The following is a 23,053-nucleotide window of genomic DNA, read 5'->3' on the forward strand; positions in this document are numbered from 1 at the left end:
GCTCCGCGATCCTTCCATCTCAGCCTTCCGAGTAGCTGGAATTACAGGCGCGCACTACCACGCCCAGCTGATTTTTTTTATTTTTTTTGTAGAGATGAGGTCTCGCTGCCCAGGCGGGTCTCGAACCCGCGGGCTCAGGCAATCCACTCACCTCAGCCTCCCAAAGGCGCAGGATTACAGGCTGAGCCACCGAGCCCGGCTTAAATGTACTTTTTCAATTACATATTTTATAAAACCCAAATACAGACCAAGTTTTAATCATGAAAATTTTATGTTTGAATTGAGATGTACTTTTAAGTATAAAATAAATACCAGATCAGAAATGTTGTTGAAAAAACTGCAAAAAATGTCATTAATAACATTTTATAAGCATTATATATTGAAATAATACTTGGAACACATTGGGTTAAATAAAGTGTATTAGTAAATTGATATCACTTGTTTCTTTTTAATGTGGCTACTAAAAAATTTTAAATTACATATGAATTTTAACTTACATATAAATTTAAATTACGCATGAATTTTAAATTATATTATATTTCTACTGCACAGTGCTACTCCAGAACAGAGATACTCAACTTTGGAACTACTGATATTCTGGATCACATAATTCTTTGTTGTGGGTGTAAGATAATGGCTCCACCATGGTTCTCTAGAGACTCTGCAAGTATCCTCATAGGCTATACAGATAAAGACATGAACCGCAGTTTATCTGAGTGTCAGTTCAACTGTGTTTCTCTGGGAACAAGAGATAATGGGAAGTTCTCATGAGGCAGCAATGCATCACTTCCCACTTCTAAGGAAGTTTGGGGCTTTCTGCCTTTCTCTGTCTACTGGCTCTTCCACAACTGGGTATTTCACAACTGTCAAGGCAATCATGTGGCCCTTTTTTCATTGTGTCATCCTTTTCGATGTGTGGTACAATGACCAAGGGGAGTTAGCATCTTTGAGTTATCCTTTTTTCTATGTAAATAATAAGCCATTAAATTCTAAAAGTGGTTAGTTGCATCTTTACCAGCCTAGTAGGGCCTTGGCTTTCGCTCTAGCTTGTCTTGCTGCATGCACCTAACAGTGAGGAGCTGTCCTGTGCATTAGATGATGTTTAAGAGCTCCCCTGACTTCTACCCACTGGATACCAGTAACACTTTTCAACTGTAAATAAAAACAAAAAATGTTCCTAGACCTTACTAAATATCTCCTCTCAAGGGCAAAATCTCCCTTCCTGAGAACCTCTGCTCTTTCTGTTCTTAAGGACCTATCCTCACCCCTCATACACACATGTGCAAGGTGGAATACATGAAGGTCTACACTTTTCCTTACTTGCTAAACGTTTGTATATATTGAATCACTGCATTATATCTCATTTGAAAATGTCTGTGGTTTAAAAGCATAAGAAATAAGTAAACAGTAAATGAGTAAAGTCCAATAGTAATAAGTAGAAAAAGATAACAGTAATAATAAAAATAATCTCTAAGGATCCTCCTAAATTGAAGATGCTGTTGGTCTATGAATATATCTTTGAGCACTGACTTTATCAAATATGTATTACAAAGGATAAAAAAATCATTTGGCTACCTTAACAGGAAAATGTATTAAGGAATACGAGAAGGACCCCAAAAAATTCAGAATTACTGTTTCTTTGCTTGAGGGCAGGCCCCTTGTAAGTACACTCTGAATTTGTTCCTCCAGATCAAACAGTCAACCAAAGTTTTTATCTGGAAGTTTTGAAAAGGTTGCATCATGATTTGCAAAAGAAATACCTCAATTGTGGCAAACAGGTTGACTGGTTCTTACACCATGACAACACACCTGCTCACACTGCACTGAGTGTTCAGCAGTTTCTGACCAAAAACAGCATGAATCTCATGCCCCCACCCTCTCTATTCACCTGATCTCATCTCAACCCAAGTGACTTTCTTTTGTTTCCCCAGATGAAAGAAGTCCACAAAGGGAAATGTTTTGCCACTGTGGAAGAGGTGAAACTAAAAATGACAGAAGCACAAAAAGGAATCAAAATTGATGAGTTCAAAAACTGTTTTGAGCAGTGGAAAAAGCATCTCGGTGGGTGTGCTGCATCAAACAGAGAAAACGCTTGAAGGTGATTGACGTTTAAACATGCAAGAATAAAATAAATATACAATCTTTAATAAATAAATTTCATTGGGGGGAGTCCTCCCTCAAAGAGATATTCTACTAAAAACAATGGCAGAAATTTATCCAAAAATTTGCCTTGTTGCCATCTATCTCAGACATTCCCCTCAAATACAAACACAAACCCCTGCACTATTTAAATTTTAAATCCAAATTATTATGAAAGAGAAATTAGTCAAGCTTGAAACAATATCTGGTTCTGGACTTTAAAAGTTCCAGGGAAGCTAGAAGAGGCAATACAAACAAAGGTAATGGAGAAAGAGAAACTGGTTCTAAAAGAAGCAGACTTGGGCAGCTATCTCAATGAGTATCTATAATAACACATCTTAAATTCAAAATTGATTTTAAAATATGTAAATAGATTTATACATGGTAAATAGATGTGCTCACAAAAAAGATAGTGATTAGATCTCTGATTGAAATAAATGGAATTTCCTTTCCATATTATAGATTTCTACATTGTTTTAATGTTTATCATAAATATGCATTATTTTCATGAGAAAAATTAGAGAGATATTTATCCTCTGATAAAAATTATCTTTATGCATGCTGTTTAAGTATGTTTGCCAAAAAAATGCTTTTTAAAAGCTGTTACTTAAAGTAATTAATTTCTAAGCCATGGAGAAAGAAAAATTGGACAGTTTCTCCTATCAACTGAGTAACATTAAATATGGTGATAGCATCAGATAAATAAGACAAATGTTACATAAATCTATTAATGTAGATTCTGTGATAATGCTGAGAGTATACAAACAAGTCTAGTAAAATAGTCAAGAAGTGATTTTCTACTCTGCAGAATTTCAATGTTTTAGTTATACTTTTTTAAAAAGTTTTTGCCTTTTATTCAAAAGTGTCCAAAAATTCAGAATTTTGTCAACATCTGGGACTAGCATACTTGTGAAAAATTAATTTCATTATAGTGAACTATCTGCCTTTATCTGCCTCATTACACAGATACCAAAAAATTTATACACATTTTAAGAAAGGAAAATAACTATATTAAAATTATAATACTCAACATATACTGATAGCAAAAGATGAATACAAGTCACATTTGACTTCTGCAATTACAACAGGTGTTCAAAGTGGTTACCATCAGCATCCAACACTACTGAAAAGTAATACATAGATAACATCTCTTAAAATGTGTATACATTTTTTGGCACCCCAGTATAGACACTCATTTATAACTTTTTGCCATGTACCTCAGTGGAAAAAAATAAGACTGTATTTCTTTAAAAGAGAGAGAGAGAGAGAGAGAGAGAGGGAGGAAGGGAGGGAGGGAGAGAAGGAGGAAGGGAGACCAAGTTCTCTACTAGGTCTGCTTTACTTACTAAAGCAAAACACCATAGGTAAGGTTACAAACACAGCTATAGTTAAGAGTCCGGAGTCTAGACTCATTGCATGGGTGAGAATTTCAGTTTTGCTACCATCTAGTTCTCGGATCCTAGGAAGCTACTTTACTTCTCTGTGCTTCCTTTTCCTCACCTGCAAGTTAGAAGATAATAGTACAGCACCTACCCCTTAGTGTTGTTAGGAGGACAAGTAAACATATGCACATAATTTTTTAGGTTATTAAAAAATATTTCATTACCCATTCAAAATTTAATCCAAGGGAATAAAATTTTGCTGAATTTACATGGGAAAGTTCTTCTATTTGTAATTTAATAAGTTAAATATATCTCCTTTAATCTTTATGGTCAAACTTTGGCATGAAATTGTATAATAAAAAAGAATCTTCTAAGTAAACTATGCTCCTTGTGTCAAGTTTTCTTATATAGAAAATCAAGATTTTTTTATTTTAAAAAGGAATATCACATCTGTAGTAACTGAGGTATTGATTATTCTGTATGTATACAAAGCAGATTTTTATATCCAAGATCAATTGTATCCTTTATGCAAAAAACGAAGTCAAGCCAAGATACAATACATTTGTATAACAGCATTCTCTGCTTACACAAACCACAATTTATTGCAAGATGAGGCAGGCACTGGAATAAAATATAAGAATGACTATAACAAAGCATACCTCTTTCTACCTGGAAACCCTAGAGAATAATGCCTGAAAGAAAGTACTGTCCAAGAATCAGACAAACCTAGGTTTTAGAATACTGCTCTGTACGTAGTTAACTGTCTGACCTTGGGCAAGTTATTTCACCACTGTTAATCTCAATCTCCTCTTTCACAAAACACTACCTAACTCAGAGAATTGCTATTATAATTAAAAGTGACAATATATATAAATCTATCTTGGCTCTTGGCAAGTAACAGGAACTCAATAAACACCCTGTCTCATCCCAATCAGGATCTTTCCATCCTCCTTTCAAAACATAGATACCCAGTGTTTAAAAAAAAAATCTGTTAAATTTAAATAAAAGTAAATTGATAATAGCCCTAGGAACAATGAATTCATTTGTGCCACACCAATTGCTGTTTTATGCTTCCTTTTATTTATGGGGAGATGACTTTTTCTAAATTTGAATAGCCTCAGCTTAATGAAATTCCAAAAGAAATAAAGCAGGTATCTTTGAAATCTGACCATGTAAGTTTATAATAGGATCACAAAATTTTTACAGCTCTAAGGAACAATGATTCCACGTAAGGTGCTTCCAGATCTGTCTATGGGAGGGAAGGGCAAAACCCTAAAAGCACGTATCTGTCTTCGTGAAACCTTCCCTAAACTGCTAACTCTACCTCCTCCCTCTCAAGGCCTCAGGACTTAGTAGCATTCCAGAAAAACTTCTCATGCTCATAAAATATTAAGACCAATTAAAAACAGTTTTAACATTACTAGTTGCAAGGTTTAAAGTTACACATTTAAAAACATACTCCCCCTGAGGAAAACAGGATTAAAATCTGTACCATAATATTCTGATTTTGCTTTGAACTTTTCTTAAGAAATTATATCATTACTATTATTTTTCTTTGCCTCTAAGAGTTGATTCAAGAGACTGAAAAGTCAATATACTGTTGTACTTTCAATCTGAAGGAGACAGTATATAACTAACTTAAGACATTTTCGTTCCTTGAAGAGGTTAAATTATTTGGCTAAAACCAAATAACTAAAGAAACAGTTTTGTGTTTCTGCTGGGTTTGCTATATTATCCTATGAGCAACTCTTCTTAATAGTATTCAACCACATATTTCACATCCCACCTCACCTCTTTCCCCCCACGTTGAGGAGGAAAAGACCACCTTTTTCTTTTAACATAATTCCTTTCCCTTCTCTCATTCCTAGAATTTTCAGAAACAGCAACTATGATGTCCTCTGGCAGCTTGAAAGAGAAATATTTACTCATAAGTAATTAGCTTTAAAAAATATTAACCATTGTTCACACTTCATCAATTTTTATCATGATTTCATAAACTTCATATTTGGTCATAGAAAATCTCTAGAACTTCAAACTGTTGCTATTGAAATATTTGTGAGGAAAATATTTAAGTTACATTAATAATTTTCCTTAATCCTATATGGAATGTCTCCACTGACTGGGTTAGAAGACCTGAATTACAATGGAGAGAGATTTACTCCATGTCTTACCAAATCACTATTCAAGTTTACCAAATTACAAAGGATATTAAACAAAAGACATATCACTAATTCACAGGACATTAACAAAGAGTAGCTAGTTAGTCATGAAGCTTTTCCTGAATGTCGACTTTGTGTCAGTACACAAAAATTATCTATGTGAACACCTTCCTGTTGCCTCACAAGAGGAAAGAGAGTGGAAGGAAACAAGCACTCTGTGAGACTGTATTTGCTTTAGATACATTATCTCATTTATCCCATAACAATCTTATGCAGTAGATCAAATGCCCATTTTGTAACTGAGAAATTGGGGCTCAAAGCAACACATTGTGAAAAAACCACAGAGTTTACGTGGTAAACTAGAATTCAACCCTCAATCTAAAACCAAGCACTTGATTTCTCCCTTATCATTCTATACAAACGCAAGCTTAGAATAGCCCAGAACTGTAACTCAAGCTTTTTTCCCCTAAGTGAATTCTAAAGGGCAGAGGTACATTATTTGTTCTAAATACTAAGACTGGAGATAGCTAAAGAAAGGCTAGACAGACAGGCAGGTCCTCTGGTAACAATGTAGCAAATTCCTGGCAGAACTCTCATGCTCAGCCTCTCAGGCTAAAACTTTAAGTACTCACAGCTGGGATGGAAAAGCAACCAATCAGCTCGCCATTAGGTTCCTACCTTAATAGTGACCTATCAGAACAGCTACAGCTCACAGCTGCAGCCAATTGGCTAAGACTTAGGGCTATATAAGCACCAGGTTTTCAGCCCCAGAAGGGCAACCCCCTCCAGTCCCCTCCCACCTTGGGAGTTTCTCTGTCCTCTCAATAAATCCTACTTGCTCACTTTCTGGCCCTCCCTTATTCTTCCTGGGCATGAGACAAGAACCTTGGTCCTGAAGAGCTGCACACTGAAGAGATGCAGAAGATCTTCAGAGCCGAAAAGCCCTGCAACCACAAAGGCTGGTTTGCCAGCCGATGGAGCCAGTTAAGCCAGGAGAGCTGCCGGAAGAAGGCAAGACTCCGAAGCTGAGACACCCAGGAGGCTAGGCTTGCCACCGAACTAGCAACACTCTCAGAGCTTGGCTTGCCAGCCCATTATAGAGTTGACACTTCCGGGGCTAGGCTTACCAGCCTGCTGATGACCCTCTCTGGGGCTTGGCTGGCCAACCATTGAGCTGACACTATTGAAGCCCAGGCTGACCTGAAAAATCAGATCAATACCTTGTCTACTACTCCTATATTCAACATCTTCTTCCTGATAAAGCCAACAAACAATGTACCAATCCCACAGAACAACTGTATAAAACGAGTTCCACAGGGGTGTGGGAACACTTGAAAAACACCCAGGACAGCCATGGCTCCACTTTAGGGGACCCACTAAAACATTTCCTGCTCTGGTTCCCTCAACCCTCAGAATTCAAGCACATTCTTTCAAAAGATCAATACTCAAAATTGTGTGTCCCAAACAGGCAGAACAAAAGATATGCTTTTAACTTTAACCATGATTATCTGTACCACAATGAATTTAGAAATTTTCAAGCTTGACACAAAATAAATATATCTTTGGATACACAGTGGAATTTCTTAGTAAGTCTTATTTATACTGGCATATCTGGGGGTAGAATATGAAATAATTCATAGTAAGGTTTACATTCTTGATCCTAGATCCTGTTTACAGATGCAAAGTCTAATACTCACCCAATTTTAAAAAGTTAATCAACAGATCCAAGTAACTCAGAACTAAAAGTGTGTTTAAGCCTGTAAACACAATTATTATACTTAGCGTTCTAGTTTGGTCAGTTGAGAATGAGCAGTAAAAAGGACACCCTAAATCTTTATCTCCAAACTGGACCTGCCTCTGAAATCTCAGTTATCACGAAATTTTATAAAGTGAGGACACAGTTCTAATACATACGAGTTTCAGATAACCTGATAGCCATGCAAAACCAAGAACTGCTGGTTACATGAGTCATTTGTCTCAAATACCATTTTCATATAGCCCCAAACTTAAGCCACATGACTCACTGAAATCTACAGATTGTTTTGATAAGTCTAAAACTAAATACAAACGTGTAATTGTTTTTATGGACTGTTAATAGACGTGAGCATTAAGCAAAGCACTGGGATTACAGGAATGCACCACAGAGCCTGGTCAGATTTTTTTATTCTAGTTTTTTGCTGTTTCCTCCTAATTTAAGCATCTTTGACATCTTTCTTAAGGTCTTCAGAAGGTAAAAACATCCAAACAGGTGCTTTTCCAGGAATTCTAATAAAACACAATGACTAAATATCAAACAACATATATATGCACGTATGTATATGTATGTATATACATATATATATATATAATTTGTATATCTACCAACATTGTCCAGAATGCCTAAGTAATCCCAAATTTATCAGGTGAATACATAAATATACTAACCTTCTGGAAAGCAGCTTGAACCTAAGTGGGCAAGACACCAAAATAACAGTACTCGATATCAGCGGGAATTATTCTGGAAGAAGAAAATCACTATCGTTCTTGGTTCCTCTTCTACTTTTTAAGGGTAGAAGTGTGGAATTTCATCAACTTTGTTTTTTATGTAAATGCTACAGAGAGACTTGTTTAACAGATCCCAACTCAATTTTTATATGAAAAACTGATGCTAAAAATGTAGAAGGGAGGTATTCTGACAGGAAAAGGAAAAGAAAACAATATTGAAACAAAATCAACTGAATCAAATTCTCAAGGTTTTGCTGAATCTTCAACTAATTTTTGCAAAGAGTAAATAAAGAAGGTATGGGAAATAACTTTTCTTAATCTAGCTCATTTAAGGATGATATATGAATACATAATATGACATTCTAAATTAAGAGCCCTAGTAGAGTTCTCCAGTCACCAAAACTTCTTTGGTCCTTATTAAAAAGCTGTGGCTTCCAAGAGTTTATCCTAAAGTAATTGAGATTTATACATGCATTTAATGAAAAGAATATTCTCTACGGTATTGTTTATAAAGCATTAAAAAAAATCATATATAGCCTAACGGCCTAAAATAGGTTACTGATTAAAAAATAATGGTATTTCTACATAATTGTATATGTAGAATGTGATTGTATAAACATATTCAGTGATAATGAAAAATGCACACAACACATCTAGTTAAAAAATGATAAAACAGTATAATGGAATATCCCATTTTATGTCAAATGGATTGTGTACACAGGTTCTCTGGGTCTAGCAGCACTAATAGAACTGTCTGCAATAATGGGAAATCTCTATATGGCTATCAAGCACTTATGAAATGTGGCTGGAGCAACTAAAAAATTAATTTTTAACTTTTAACTAATTTTAATTTAGTGACTACCACATTGGACCACGTAAGTCTAAATGGGCAGAAAGGGTGTTACAATTGTTATTAGTGTATTTTCTAATTTTTATTTAACGGACATCTATTACCCCCAATAATAGTGTTAAGACAAAACCCAGAAAGTTGTTAACCTTCGAAATATTGTATTTAAAATAACAGGAGATAAGAATACACAAAGGCAGTCTAACACGGATTCCATGCTTCTCTCCCTTATCCCCAATCTTCTGCCACTCTAAGTTCCAGGACATTAACTTCGTCAAAGGACAGGTAACCGTGGAAGAGATCAGATAATTTAAACTAAAGCAGAGTTTGAAAGTGCATGTTTCTAAATATTAGATATATAAAACAAATTTACAAGGAAATTATGAGGAATTTTACTTTAGGAGTTATATAAAAACTTGGTTTAAATTTTAGTAGACAGATTCAATTTTTTTTTTGTAAAGCTAGGAAAAGATTATTTTCCACTTTAAATTTCCTAAATATTATAGGGTTTTAAAAGCTAACCTAAAAAGATTAATTTGGTAGACTTAATGAAGTTAGCTGTTTAAGTTTAAAATGTATTCTTTTTTCTTTTTTTTGTTGAGTTGGAGTCTCACTCTGTCGCCCAGACTGGAGTGTAGCGGCCGCTCCCGGCCACTGCAGCCTCGACCTGCTGGGCTCTGGCGATCCTTCCGCCTCAGCCTAAAATGTATTCTTAAACTCCACTAAACAGAGGTGAACTTCAGTTTTCAATCAAGAAAACATTTCCATTATAAAAACTTTATAACAGCTCTACAGACTATGACAAAGTAGCGACTTTCTTCTTTCTTCACTGGTAAAATGATAGGTAATCTGAATCATCTGCGTCATGCATAGAATATAAGTATTGGTGAAATTACTTGACTGAGTACTCTGAGATAACTCAAGGGAAAATTCTCTGCAATATTATGTATGTATCATCTACCCACAGTGATTTTTTAATAAATTTATCACCATCCCCTTATTCTTTCTTCTCCCCGCCTACTCTAACTCCTCAGCTCCTGGGAGAAGTAACTCGTGGGTTTAATCTATAAGTAACTAGAAAAAATGTTTGCCCGTTCTTGATAGAAACTCCAGTATAACCAAAAGTCAATGCTTGATTAGAATTAACGTTCAACTAAACATTAGAATGTGTGGTTGACAAACAGCAGATAATTTAAACATAATTTATATCTGACTATAAAATGCATTTTATTTGTATATGAATATGGGAATGTCTAATAAACTGCAAATTCACATTATATCAAAATGAAGAAACCTCAAAATATCACCTAATCAAGAAGCAGAAAATTATTTAGCTTGCTTATCCATATAATGCAGACTAATGTAAAAAAAAAAAAAGTCAGAACCAAGCCATCTTCTTGCTTTGTCATTTCAAACACATTTCCTGAGTGTATAATTAGACACCAGTTATAGGCAATGAGAACACAAGAGTGAACAAGATCCTTCTCACAGAGAAGTAACAACTACCAGGCAAGATAAACCAAGTAAGATCTAAGCAGAATACTTAGGAGCATATAAAAAGGCACTAACCAATCTAGCACATGCTTCAGTTCACACCTCAGCACCTGGTACTATGGTTGTACTGGAAAGTAAATATATTCAGTAAACAAAGAACTACTCTTCTAGATGCCAACAAGAACAGGAGGTTTAGAAAATACCAGAACTATACTCAGTCTTTGACACGTTCATCTGTTAATATTTCCTGTCTCTTAATACTGGAAATATCAAAAGGCATAAGACTTCTACCAAGACCAATAATATGAAGAAATAGCTCAAAGAACATCTATGCATCTTTTGATCTAGGAAAAGTAGAAAATGTTCACAGTGCTAACAGAACACATGAAAAGAAAGCACAAATCAAAAAAGTTTATATATATATTAGAAATTAATAAGTCTTCATTTATGGAAAGATTTCAGGCAACAAGCTATTAAAAATAGCCTAATTCCCTAAATTTTGGAAATAAGCTTCCAAATAGTTTAATACCTTCCAACAGTAAACAATGCTATCTCAGGAAATAAACGTCCAAACGTACAATGTTACTTCAGATGTAATAAAGCAACATTTAGATAATTATTTTCTAATTAGACAAAGTCCATTGTTAAATCTTAAAAATAAGTCACATAACATATTCGAATTTTCATAGGATAGCTGATTCTTTCATTTAAAAAAAAATGTATCCTAAGCAAATTGTTTTGTTTATTTATTTTTGAGTTGCAGTCTCACTCCTTCGCCCAGGCTGGAGTGCAGTGGCACGCATGCCCACGGCCACCCCCCAGCGATCCTTCCCACCTCAGTTTTCCAAGTAGCCGGAACTACAGACAAGCGCTACCACGCCCGACTATTTTTTTTTTTTAATTGTAGAGACGAGGTCTCACAGGGTTGCCCGGGTTGGTCTCAAACCCACGGGCTCGGGCAATCCATACGCCTCGGCCTCCCAAAGTGCCGGGATTACAAGCTGAGCCACCGAGTCCGGCCGCAAATTGTTTTAAAACACTTGAAGTAGCAACCCTCAAATCAAAAGTTGCCTTCCTGCATTTCTACAATATAATTAAACCTATATTCTTATTTCATTACAAGCTGCTTTCAACTTAAAAATAATTTTCAAATGGAAATCTTACCTTATTAGTCCAATGCTGGGAAAACACCAAATACTTTTCCAACTGATAAGTTGGACTTCACCAAAATTAAAAACCTTTGTATAAAGATACCATCAGTAAATGAAAGGCAAAGGAAAGAGTAGAAGAAAGCATTCACAATACACATATGCAACTCATAGCCTGTAGCCATAACACAAAAAGAATTCTCACAATGTGGCAATAACACAAAAAACAAAAAACAAAAAAAGTCAATATACACAAATGACCAATGTACGTGAAAATTTGCTCAAGTCATCCAGCCATCAGGGAAATGCAGCTTCTTTTCCAGTCCAACATACGCTTATCATTCCACCCAGTAATCCCACTCCCATATAGCAAAATCACTTGCTACAGAATTTTTTCCTCATGTCAATAGGTTCAGTGAAAGCAGGGAAATAACTATGTGTTCAATCACAACACTAACAGGACAAATTCCGATACAAATAATGCTTGCCATGCATATAACCTCATGACAATATTATCAATGGGGAACCAAACGTTGTCATCTTTTCCCCATTCCCTTTAGTCTGTCTCTCTCAGGCTTCCTCTTCCTAGCCTAACTTGAAGTAAGGCTGTGGGATTTCAACACCACCTTTCCTTTGTTTTCTTGGTCAATGAATTAACTATAGACCAAACAGCGTATGAGAAATGTCTGATCATGACTTACATTGAAGACAATAAAATTCCCATTTTTAATAATAAAAAACAATTTCGTTATCAAGTTACTTAATGCTTTTCAAAATTTTATTATGTAGCACTTGATGACAACAAAGATTTCAAAGAAAATGTTCAATCTAAACAACTGTATAAGGATAAGGGCTCTTCATATCTAATTTAAAACAATATTTTGTTTAAGAATTCATTGTCACATAATTTAATCCAAATTTCAAAATACCTCAAAGCAATAATTTAAGTACAGACACGGGTCCACTATATTATCTTATTTTTTACAAATATTTTAAGAATACTTACAAGTGATTCTTCTTTTCTGTTTGCCAACATAAACTGCTACTTATTCTAAGTGACTGAAACTTTAAACATGACCAGGAAAGGAGTTTTAATTTTATCAAAGAAACATTCTACTACTCTTTTCAGAAGATGCTAAATCTAAGTAAATTTTGAGAAACCGATGTAAGATTTTTTATAATATATTAGTTTTTACAAGTTACCACAAATTCACGGGTTTAAAATAACACCATAAATTTATTAGCTTACAGTTCTGGAGATCCTAAATCTGACATGGGTCTCACTGGGTGAAAATCAGGGTGTCAGCAGAACTGCATTCCTTACAGGCAACTTTCAAGAAAATCAATCTCCTTGCCTTTTCCATGGTCTAGGGGCTACCTGCCTTCCTTGGTTCTCAGCACCTTTTCTCTTTTCAAAGCCAGCAATGGTGACCTGAATTCTTCTAACACTGCATCAGTCTGACTTCCTCTGTGCCTCTCTCTTCTATTTTTAAGGAACCTGTGATTACCTTGGGTCTATCCAGATACTCCATGATAATCTCCCCATCACAAGATTAACTAATTAGCAACCCTAATTCCATCTATAACCTTCATTCTGTTTGCCATGCAAAGTAACATATTCCCAGGTTCCAGGGATTGAGATGTAAACATCTTTGGGCCATTAGTTTGCCTACCACATGCAGTGTATCACTTCTTATAAACAAAAAAAAGTTTTAAAAGCCCAATTAAAATATTATATGATACTATAACATCCCAGATTATCTCTATACAACTCCAGTGAGGCAAAAAGAAACAGAACAGTCCCATTATTTCTAATTAATAAACAAAGCAACTAAGGCACAGAGTGTAATCTGCCCCATAGTTGGTCCCAAATCAAAGTGTTTGCTGATGGCTGATCCAAGAGTAGTCTCTTCAGGTTCTCTGACTCCTACTCCATTGCTCTTTGCAGCAGACCGCAGTGGCCCTCAGTTACTCTAAGAGCAAAGTTTTCTCTACTGCTGATACCTCCATATTTTATGAGCCCACAATTCAATAAACCAATCAACTGGGTTATTTACATAATTTCATATACACACCTATGTTTATATATAAATTATATAGACTGTATACCGTAATACTGGCAGCTTTAACTTTTTTTTTTTTTGAGTTGGAATCTCACTCTGTCACCCAGGCTAGAGGGCAAGTGGCATGTTCTCGGCCACCGCAGCCTCGACCTACTGGGCTCAGGCTATCCTTCCGCCTCAGTCTTCCGAGTAGCCAAAACCACAGACATGTGCCACCATGCCCAACTAGTTTTTTATTGATTGATTGCTGAGTTGCCCAGGCTGGTCTTGAACCCGTGGGCTCAGGCAATCCTCTCACCTCAGCCTCTCAAAGTGCTGGGACTATAGGCGTGAGCCACCATGCCCAGCCTAACTTTTTTTCTGAAATTTCTTATCTGGTTCACATATTACATTTCATTGAATGACCTTGAGTTCTGTCTGGTTGAATGATCAAATGCTAAGGCATGTCCTTTATTTTTCTATGGCAAAGGAAGGGGAAGAAGAGATAAAACATAATTTTATAAAAAGAAATCCCTAGAGTATAAATAATGAGGGAAAATAATAGCAGAAATCCTATTACCTATTGAATAACTAATTGAACTAGTAAGTTCTGAATTGGGATGGGAAAAATGGGAATTAAAGCTAATTGCTTTTATTAGCTCATTTAGATAACAAACTTTTATTATGGTATTAAATGATATTATCTTTATATAGTTGGCCCAATCTCCCCTAATAAGCCAATTTGCTTAAAGACTTTTTTAAAAAAATACCATCAGATTTCGATTTATTCTTGCATTTTCAGTAAATATAAAAGTACCTGAAACAATATAATGTAATACAAGGGAAAAATTATTTCTAATCATGTTCTTTTCATAACAATAAGAGCACTTGCCAACTACTGAGCATATAATATACAGAGAGTAAACTATAAAATATACAGATACTGCACAAAGGCACTTTACTTTTATTATCTCATTAAGTCCTCTCAACAATTGTATGATTTAAGTTATTACTCCTACTTTAATACTGAAAAAGGTAAGTAACTTCTTTAAGGACCCATATCTGTTTGACTCCAACCACTATGATATAATACCATTGTGCCGGGGACCAGCTCCAGCCAGGTTCAGGGTACCCCAAAGGTGGAGACGGCGTCGGTGATTGGGGGGAAGAAAAGAGAGAAAGAAAGAGACTGGACTCCAGTCTAGTGCAGAAGCAATATGTGTGTCATTGGGAATTACAACGGGTCTTTTATACAGAAAGTCCGATGTGGGAGGGGTGTCCCCCAACCACCAGAAACCATAATCCATGAAAACTCAATCAATGATTGCCTTTAAACCCTTTTCATATGATAATCTTAAAATCCCATAACAAAGGATAACCTAATCTGTGACTGACATATTCCATAAACCTTTTTCATCCTAAGCTGATTGATTTATGCTAAGTTAAACAATTCTATAGATGCTAAAGTGTTTACTTTACAAACGAAAGTGGCCCATCCCAGAATGTTTGGAATGTGGCCCAGTCCAAAGTTCACAGTGGGCTACCTGCAAGTAACCCAGCCGCATTCTTTCAACAAAATGGCTGTCTTCTAAAACTATATTCTACAATTTACACCTTCAATAAATCCTAAGATCATGACCCAGAAGCCTGTGACCAATACTAAGGCTCGTAGATGTGACACAAGTTTGAATTATAAGTTGTGTGAAAGCCAAAACTGCAGTTTGCTGAAGAATGGGAGCAATGAGCTTCTAAAGTTAGCTTGTGTTCGACCCAGTCTCAGAGTTTTTATGTTTTGAGCTCACAGGAGCTTAATCTGGTTAGTGCTGAGTAGAAAGGGGAAAGAAATGGGGTCAATAGCTCCCGAACGCATCCTAGTGGTCTCGGGGTCAACGGCCCTTCCTGATCCCTAACGCTCAGTGGGCCTCCGTGGCCGGCTCCCAACACCATTGAGCCTGAGAAAGCTATGTTTTTAAGTTCTAACTAAGTAGCAGTTTGAATTTGGGGCTCCCATGCAAGATATTCAGGAAAAATCCCCTTAATCTCTGTATATAAAACAAATGAAACCTATGTTTTTAAGTTCTAACTAAGTAGCAGTTTGAATTTGGGGCTCCCATGCAAGATATTCAGGAAAAATCCCCTTAATCTCTGTATATAAAACAAATGAAACCAAAAACTGTTTGAAGGTACAGAGAAAGAAAAAGAAAGCAAGCAGCAGGAGCTTTGCTTCTTGAACATAGTATCACTTGGTTTGTTCAGTCTTACTCCCAAAAAGCTGAAGAATTGCTCTCTGTCAAGAAAATTACAGGTTAATCTGTTAATCTTTTTCTTACAGTAGTCTTTAGAAGGTATTCCAGTATCTTCAAGTTTTCAATGTTATAAATGAAAATTCCTCTTCCTGATTTTTTCCCTTTGTAGACAACTTAAACTTCTTACTGGAAAACTTCAGTATGTATCTTATTGTATCTTTCTTCATCAATCCAGCATGAAACTCCTTGAGCTTTTTCAATCTCAAGATAGTTTTTTTCTTGCTTATCATCTGTTTAATTATTACTGATCTCTTCCATTCATTCCCCTCTCCTCTATAACTCCTATCCCGTGTGAGGTATCTCTACAATAAATCAAAAATTAGCCAGGCATGGTAGCGCGCGCCTGTAGTTCCAGCTACTTGTTAAGGCTGAGGCAGAAGGATTGCCAGAGCCCAGCAGGTCGAGGCTGCGGTGGCCAGAAGCGACCACTGCATTCCCATCTGGGCGACAGAGTGAGACTCCAACTCAAAAAAAATAAAAATAAAAAATAAATAAAATAAAATAACGTTGACTTTCTTAAATTTACTTACCTTTTTCCCCTTGATTTCCATTAAGTTAACATTTTTCTCTATATTTGGGGATAAAATGGTCCTTCTTTAATTCATCTATTGACTTTTTTACTCTGAAAAAAATTAGGGGTTTTGGGGAGAGCATCTCTTTAATATCCCTGAGTAATTTTTTTTTCAGGTATTTATCTGACCCTTTTAGTAGTCCTAGATATGTATTCTGATTGGTCCTTTAATTATCCCATGTGACTAAGATAAGATATTATTCTTCAGTTAGCTTACTGGGCTTCAAATCTAGTTGGGATATTCCAAACAGTGAGAATCCCATATGTGTTAGAAGACCATACACCTCTATTATCTTTAGAATTATTTGCTATGGAAGCCAGCAAGCTGTCTCTTCCCCCACTGAGACCCTGGAAGAGACCTCCAAAGGTAACACATGCTGTCCCCTTTATCCTTGAAAATCATAGGATATAAAAAGGGGTGGGAGTGTGTATACATGTAGATAGTGTGAAAACAGTGGGAATTACATAAAGATTCAAGATATTTCTTTATAGTTTAAAAGCCTCATTCAGTAACTTCTATTTAGCAACATTCTCAAGATCTCTGTATCAGCTATATTTATTCGCAAAAAAACAGAAATCATGTCTACCTCATATTGAACTGCCAAGAGAATAGAAGACCAACTTCAAAAAACAAATAGAAAGCTATAGGACAAGTAGTAAGAAGCACAATTTTCATTTAGTAACAATGTCACAGTCAGACCACTGCCAACACTGCAGCAAAAATCTGCTGCCATGAGTGATTCCTTACTATTTCTGAGACTCGGCTGGGCACGGTGGCTCATGCTTGTAAGCTCAACACTTTGGAAGACCAAGGCAAGGGAACTGCTTGAGCCCAGGAGTTCGAGGTCACCCCAGGCAACATAGAGAGACTTTGTCTCTACCAAAATAAAAAATAAAAAAAATAGGCTAGGAACAGTGGCTCACATCTGTAATCCTAGTGCTTTGGGAGGCAGGGGCAAGAATATTACCTGAGTCTGAGGATTTGAGACCAGCCTGGGCAATTTGGCAAGGCCCTGTCTCTACATTAAGTCAAAAAATTAGCCAGATGTGGTCGTGTATGTCCATAGTACCAGCTACTTGGCAGGCTGAGACAGAAGGATCACCTGAGCCTAGCAAATCAAGAATGCAGTAACTGTGAGCGTGCCACTGCACTCCAGCCTGGGTGACAGAGTGAAGCTCTGATTAAAAAAAAAAAAAAAAAAAATATATACACACACACACACACACACACACACATCCAGGTGTGTTGGCATGTACCTGCAGTCCCAGCTACATGGGGAAGGCTCAGGTGGAAAAATTGCCTCAGCATAGAAAGCTGAGGTTGCAGCGAGCTGTGCTCATGCAACTACACGCCAGACTAAGTGACAAAGTAAGAGCCTGACTTGAAGAAAAACAAAAAAATTCCTAAGACATGGTACTCAAAATTCTACATTACAGAACGGAGCATGTAATTGATCAAATCGAGGCTATCCCTGACTGACAAGAAGAAAGAAGGAAGAGTTGACTCTACCAGGTACTATATTCCTCCCCATAATGACTGCCCATATATTTAAATCTCCAATATCAAAAAAAGGAATTGGATACTAGTCAGCCAAAAAGAATAAAGAAAAAAAATTACAAATATCCATTATGACTCCCAGATCTTACTCAGTTGACTCTACGAAAGGTATGCTTACAGTTTGCTTTTAAAATGTAATTTCCACATACTAACACTTAGATAGTCTCAAAAGGTCATATGGCATACAGTCAGAAAAGACAATATCATCTATTTTAATTTTTTGGAGACTTTATATTCTGGTGGTAAACAGAAAAAGAGATAAATAAATAAGTCCTAAAGGCAGAAAATGTATTGATTTCTGAGGTAAGTTCAATTTATTATACATAACATAAAAAGTGTATCATCAAAATTACTCTAATGAACTCCAAGACCTCTGTCTTATGTTTAAAGTTTATTTTTTAAAATAATCTCAGTTTGTGTTTACTTCTTTTTGATGGCAGCTAAATAGCACCTATGAAAGATATACAAGGATTAAAGACTTTTAAACTAACATTTTAAAGAAATGTCTATAACGGACAAACAGGAGAAACCAGGAAATCTATACCACATAGTAGCATAATTTAAGTTGAGATCTTAGCAACAATCATAATAGTAATTAATAATGACAATCAGTATTTATTGAATATGTACCACATTAGGTACCCTTCTAAGTACTTTGTGTATACTTGCTAATCCTCTCAAGAACGGTACGAAGTATGACTAGTATTCCCATTTCATTTACAATGAAACATGGAGGTTAAGTAAGTGGTCCCTGGCCTCACACACAGATGGAAATTTGTGGGGTCAGGATATAAGCCCAGAGCAGTCTGCCCTGATGTCTTCTTTAAGTCATTGGTGATGTGGCTTGGCTCTAGCTTTAAAAATACCAACTGTATTTGCTATTCTACCTCACATATAAAGATATGATTAATCTTCTAAAAAAATCAGGTCAGAATTTCATCATCTAGGCAAAAACCTTTTAAAAATCAATTTTGGACACTAATCTTTCAAAAACAATCAGACTCAAGCAAAAGGAAAAAAAGGTTAGGCTTCCAATCCTTTTGTACAGTTGCCCCAAAGTAGAAATTTGCCTCAGAGAAACACCTCAGAATTCCTTTACTAGTCTCAAATTCAGAAAGTATGTTATATAAGCGATCAGAGTTTTCAATGACCCTGAGAATAAACCTCCTAGGAGGTTCCTGAAAGCTAATTAAGTATACAGATGGGTTTACAACACCTTGACTCCCATAATAACTCTGCTATATACTTTAACAGCAAATATATCCTTATTTGGATTTTTATTATAGCTTCAAAGGTGCCCTTCTTCCCTTTTCCCAACTTTTGTAAGGCACAAGAACTTAAATAGAAGGAAGGTAATATGTGACAAAGTTTACTGAGAATTTCTGGAGTTAGGAACCACGGGGATCTAGTCTTTAAAAATTCAAACCCTACATCTAGTTCTTTATTTCAATAGAACCTAGATAAAAGGAGCATTTGCATTATGCACTTTTGAAAGAGGTATTAAGAGAAAGAGAAGAGATATTAAGAGAAAGAGAGGAATATTAATTTCAATAAGATATTCAAAGTACTGATAGAATAAAAAATTAAGAGAGGTAGGGGTAGAAAAATTAGAACAATGAGCCTAGAAAGGATATTTTAAGATGGCAAGGACAGTATAAATATGTCTAATGACTGAGAAAAATCCAATGGATATGACAAGAAGGGTACGTGACAGCAGGGAAGCTGAAAGTCTAGAAGACTATATAAAAATACATATCAAGTTCAATAACAGTTACCACATATGAAAACAAGTAACTTAAGAGGATTTGTGGTCAGAGAGAGGATGTTCTGAGTTCAAGCTTTTTGAGATAGTTTTATGTAATGATTTCATCCAGGATGTGGCTTTATTAGTGAGAGACTTAGGGGGAAATGAGAGAGTCAGCTGAAAGTGGAAGATGTCAAGGAACTAAAAGCACAGGATATCCAAAGGGTCAAGTCAACAGACGCTGAAGTGACAAAGGATAATGACAGAGAATGTGATTTTTAAAAAGTTGTATGTCAGACATTATAATAATTTGAGAAAAACTGAAAAATATACTGGAAGCTGGAATAGATGGCTAGGAGGGAATAATCTTAATCATTATTAAGACAAAAAAACTAATGGCACCACAACTATATCTTTAAAAATGACATACATATTTGAGCTCTATCATTAAAAAACTGATTATACAGAAATGGACATCATCTAGGAAGACACAATTATGTAAATTAATCTATCATCAGCTAAACAAATATCCACCATCTTTAGTATCAAGAAATAGATGACACACTCAGGAAAAACTGTACTTCTCCTCTAGAAGCTTTTTTTTTATTTCAAAATTTAAAACTTTACACAATAAAGCAAAATCTAAATACATATATGAGAGAATAAAATGCTGGCTGAACACAATTTCATATCATCTAGATACTTAAAATGGTTGAAAAGTTCAATTTTGTTTGAAATTGCTTTTTCTCTAGACTATGACACATGTTGAAAATATAAAGCTTTGAACTACTGTATTCAAAACATTCACTCAAAATTTCCAGTACTAATAAGCTGGCTGGTGTTCAATTTTAGCAACATAAAGAAAATAACTTTGCCTTAGTACTGCAATCCTCCCTTACCCAAGATAGGATATCTTTCAATACTCCCAGTGGATTCCTGAAACCATAGCTAGTACTGTACTCTATATATCTATCCTATGCACTAATTTATCTTTCCTTCTTCACAATTTCATGGATAGAAGAATCTATAGTAGATTCTTAGATCTACAGTACACATTTTCCTTTCCTTTTCTTTCCTTATTAAATTGAGAACTTTCACCTTTTCACTTAAAGGAAGCACTTTATGGCTTCTCTTTGGCCTATCTGAATTGCCAGGATCACTACTTTTGAACTCTGAAATAAAATAAGGATTACTTGAACACGAGCATTCTGATACTGTGACAGTCAATATGATAACCAAGATGGCTACGAAGTGACTAATGGGCAGAGCACAGACAGCCTGGATGAGCTGGACAAAGGAAGGAGTCACATAGCAGGTGGGATGGGAAGAATGGTGTGAGATTTTATCATGCTGCTCAGAACAGTGAAGGATTTAATCTTATTAGTTGTTTATGCCTGGAATTTTCCATTTAATATTTTCAGACTGTGTTTGAACACAGATAACTGAAACTGTGGAAAGTAAAACCTCGGAAAGCGAAACCATGGATAAGGAGAGACTATTGTACAATACTAGATGACTTTTCTTGAACCAACCTAAAGTATCCAAATATGTCATCCAATTCAGTAGGAACTTGTACTTTATAATGGTTCTTACTGATGCCAGGATGGAAAATCTGCAGTCTATTAAAGAGACTGTAAATTAACTATATTTGACAAGAGCAATCCATCAAAATTTAGTTCCACACCAGTTGGCATTTGACTTGCATCTGGAGAGTTAATGGTGCAAATCTTGGTCTTAACTAACTTTAGATTACCATTTCTCTACTTTCCTTTTGATAGAAAAGAATTACTTCTAGAAGAAGCAATAAAACCTTACCTATTCTGAGGAAACACACTTTTAATTTTTTTTAATTTTTAATTTTTTTTTTTTAAAGATGTGGGGTAAACTTAGAGTCAGGTACATAAGTGGTCATCATACAGGTGAAATTTGGGCCTTCACTGGTCCTCACTTCACCTGGTTTGGGATCAGGTACCCTGTATTACGTGCCCCAGTCCCTTGGCAGTGACCTGCTACTGCCAATCCCTTTCATGTAGTATTATGATAAATGTTCAGGGTCCACTGAGGAAACACAATTTAAAAAAAAAAAAAAGAGAAAACCTTTTGTTAAAATTGTGTATCTAACGCTGATCTTACAATTCAGATATCAACAAATAATACTTACCGATACACACATCGATTTTCCCTTTAATAGCAGCTTCATGCAGAGGAGTATAGTTCCAGTTATCCCTGGCATTGGGATCAGCTCCTTGGCATAGTAACAGACTCACAACCTCAGCATGGCCAAAAGAACAAGCATTATGAAGCGGGATGAGACCTCCATCATCACGAGCATGGACATTAGCACCCATCTGTAGTAAGTGTTCTACAACGTCCTTCCTTCCAAAACCTAAAAAGAAAGGGAAAAAATGACTTATACATTAAGTCAATTTTGTAAAGATAACCATTAGAATACCTTTAACAATATCAACAAATATGAATAACTGAAATACTGTACTCTACTATAAAAGAGAAAAAAACAAAAGAAACATTAGCTACATTCAAACTGATTCTCCCCTTTCACAGAACATAGAACTAAGAAAGCTCTTTCTTTAGTCTTTGAGTAGTTCATTCAAAAAACATTTCCTAAGCATTTAATATATGTGAGGCACCTGTGTTACAAATACAAAATAAATGAAACAAGGCTCTTGTGTAGGACACTCACTTTCCCCTCATACTTAACTAGACAAAATTATGTGTACAAAACTCATCTTTACATTTATAGAGAGACAGCTTATTTAAATACTGCTGGCAATCAAATCTAAAGCAAATTACACCACTCAACATTAAATAAGGGAAACTGGAGAGGAATGTATGAGTACCAGAAATACATATTGACTGTTTGGCTACAGGGGATTTTGAAGAGGAAAAACTATACATGATGCCGAAATATCTATTATTGGGACTGGTGGCCAAACTATATAAAAATGAGTGGTTAAGTGAAATCATTCAAGCTTCGATTTATAGAATTTGAAGAAAAAATATGGCAAACAAGTCAGAAAAGGCAATTGGGAATACAGAACCAAATCCTTAGTAAGAAATACCATAGTTTTCAGACTTTTAGACAAGGAATGGATGGGAAGATCCAGAAAGGGTCTGAAGCAGTATAAGGACTAGGCAAATACTCAGGTAAGAAATATCAA

General features: G+C 35.6%; 1 protein-coding gene across 1 annotated transcript in view; it reads right to left on the minus strand.

Annotated features, from left to right (window-relative positions):
* Positions 1 to 22,279, minus strand: part of LOC103250753 (tankyrase-1) — a 188,756-nt gene extending 166,477 nt beyond the window's left edge. Inside the window, exon 1 of the mRNA XM_008049346.2 lies at positions 22,036 to 22,279. Within this exon, the coding sequence (XP_008047537.1) occupies positions 22,036 to 22,222 (187 nt within the window). The 5' untranslated portion in view covers positions 22,223 to 22,279. The remainder of the gene's footprint in view (positions 1 to 22,035) is intronic.
* Between the last annotated feature and the right edge of the window lie 774 nt (positions 22,280 to 23,053).

Source organism: Carlito syrichta, unplaced genomic scaffold (genome assembly GCF_000164805.1).
Source record: "Carlito syrichta isolate Samal-C Ts95f unplaced genomic scaffold, Tarsius_syrichta-2.0.1 Scaffold132473, whole genome shotgun sequence".
Lineage (NCBI taxonomy): Eukaryota > Metazoa > Chordata > Mammalia > Primates > Tarsiidae > Carlito > Carlito syrichta.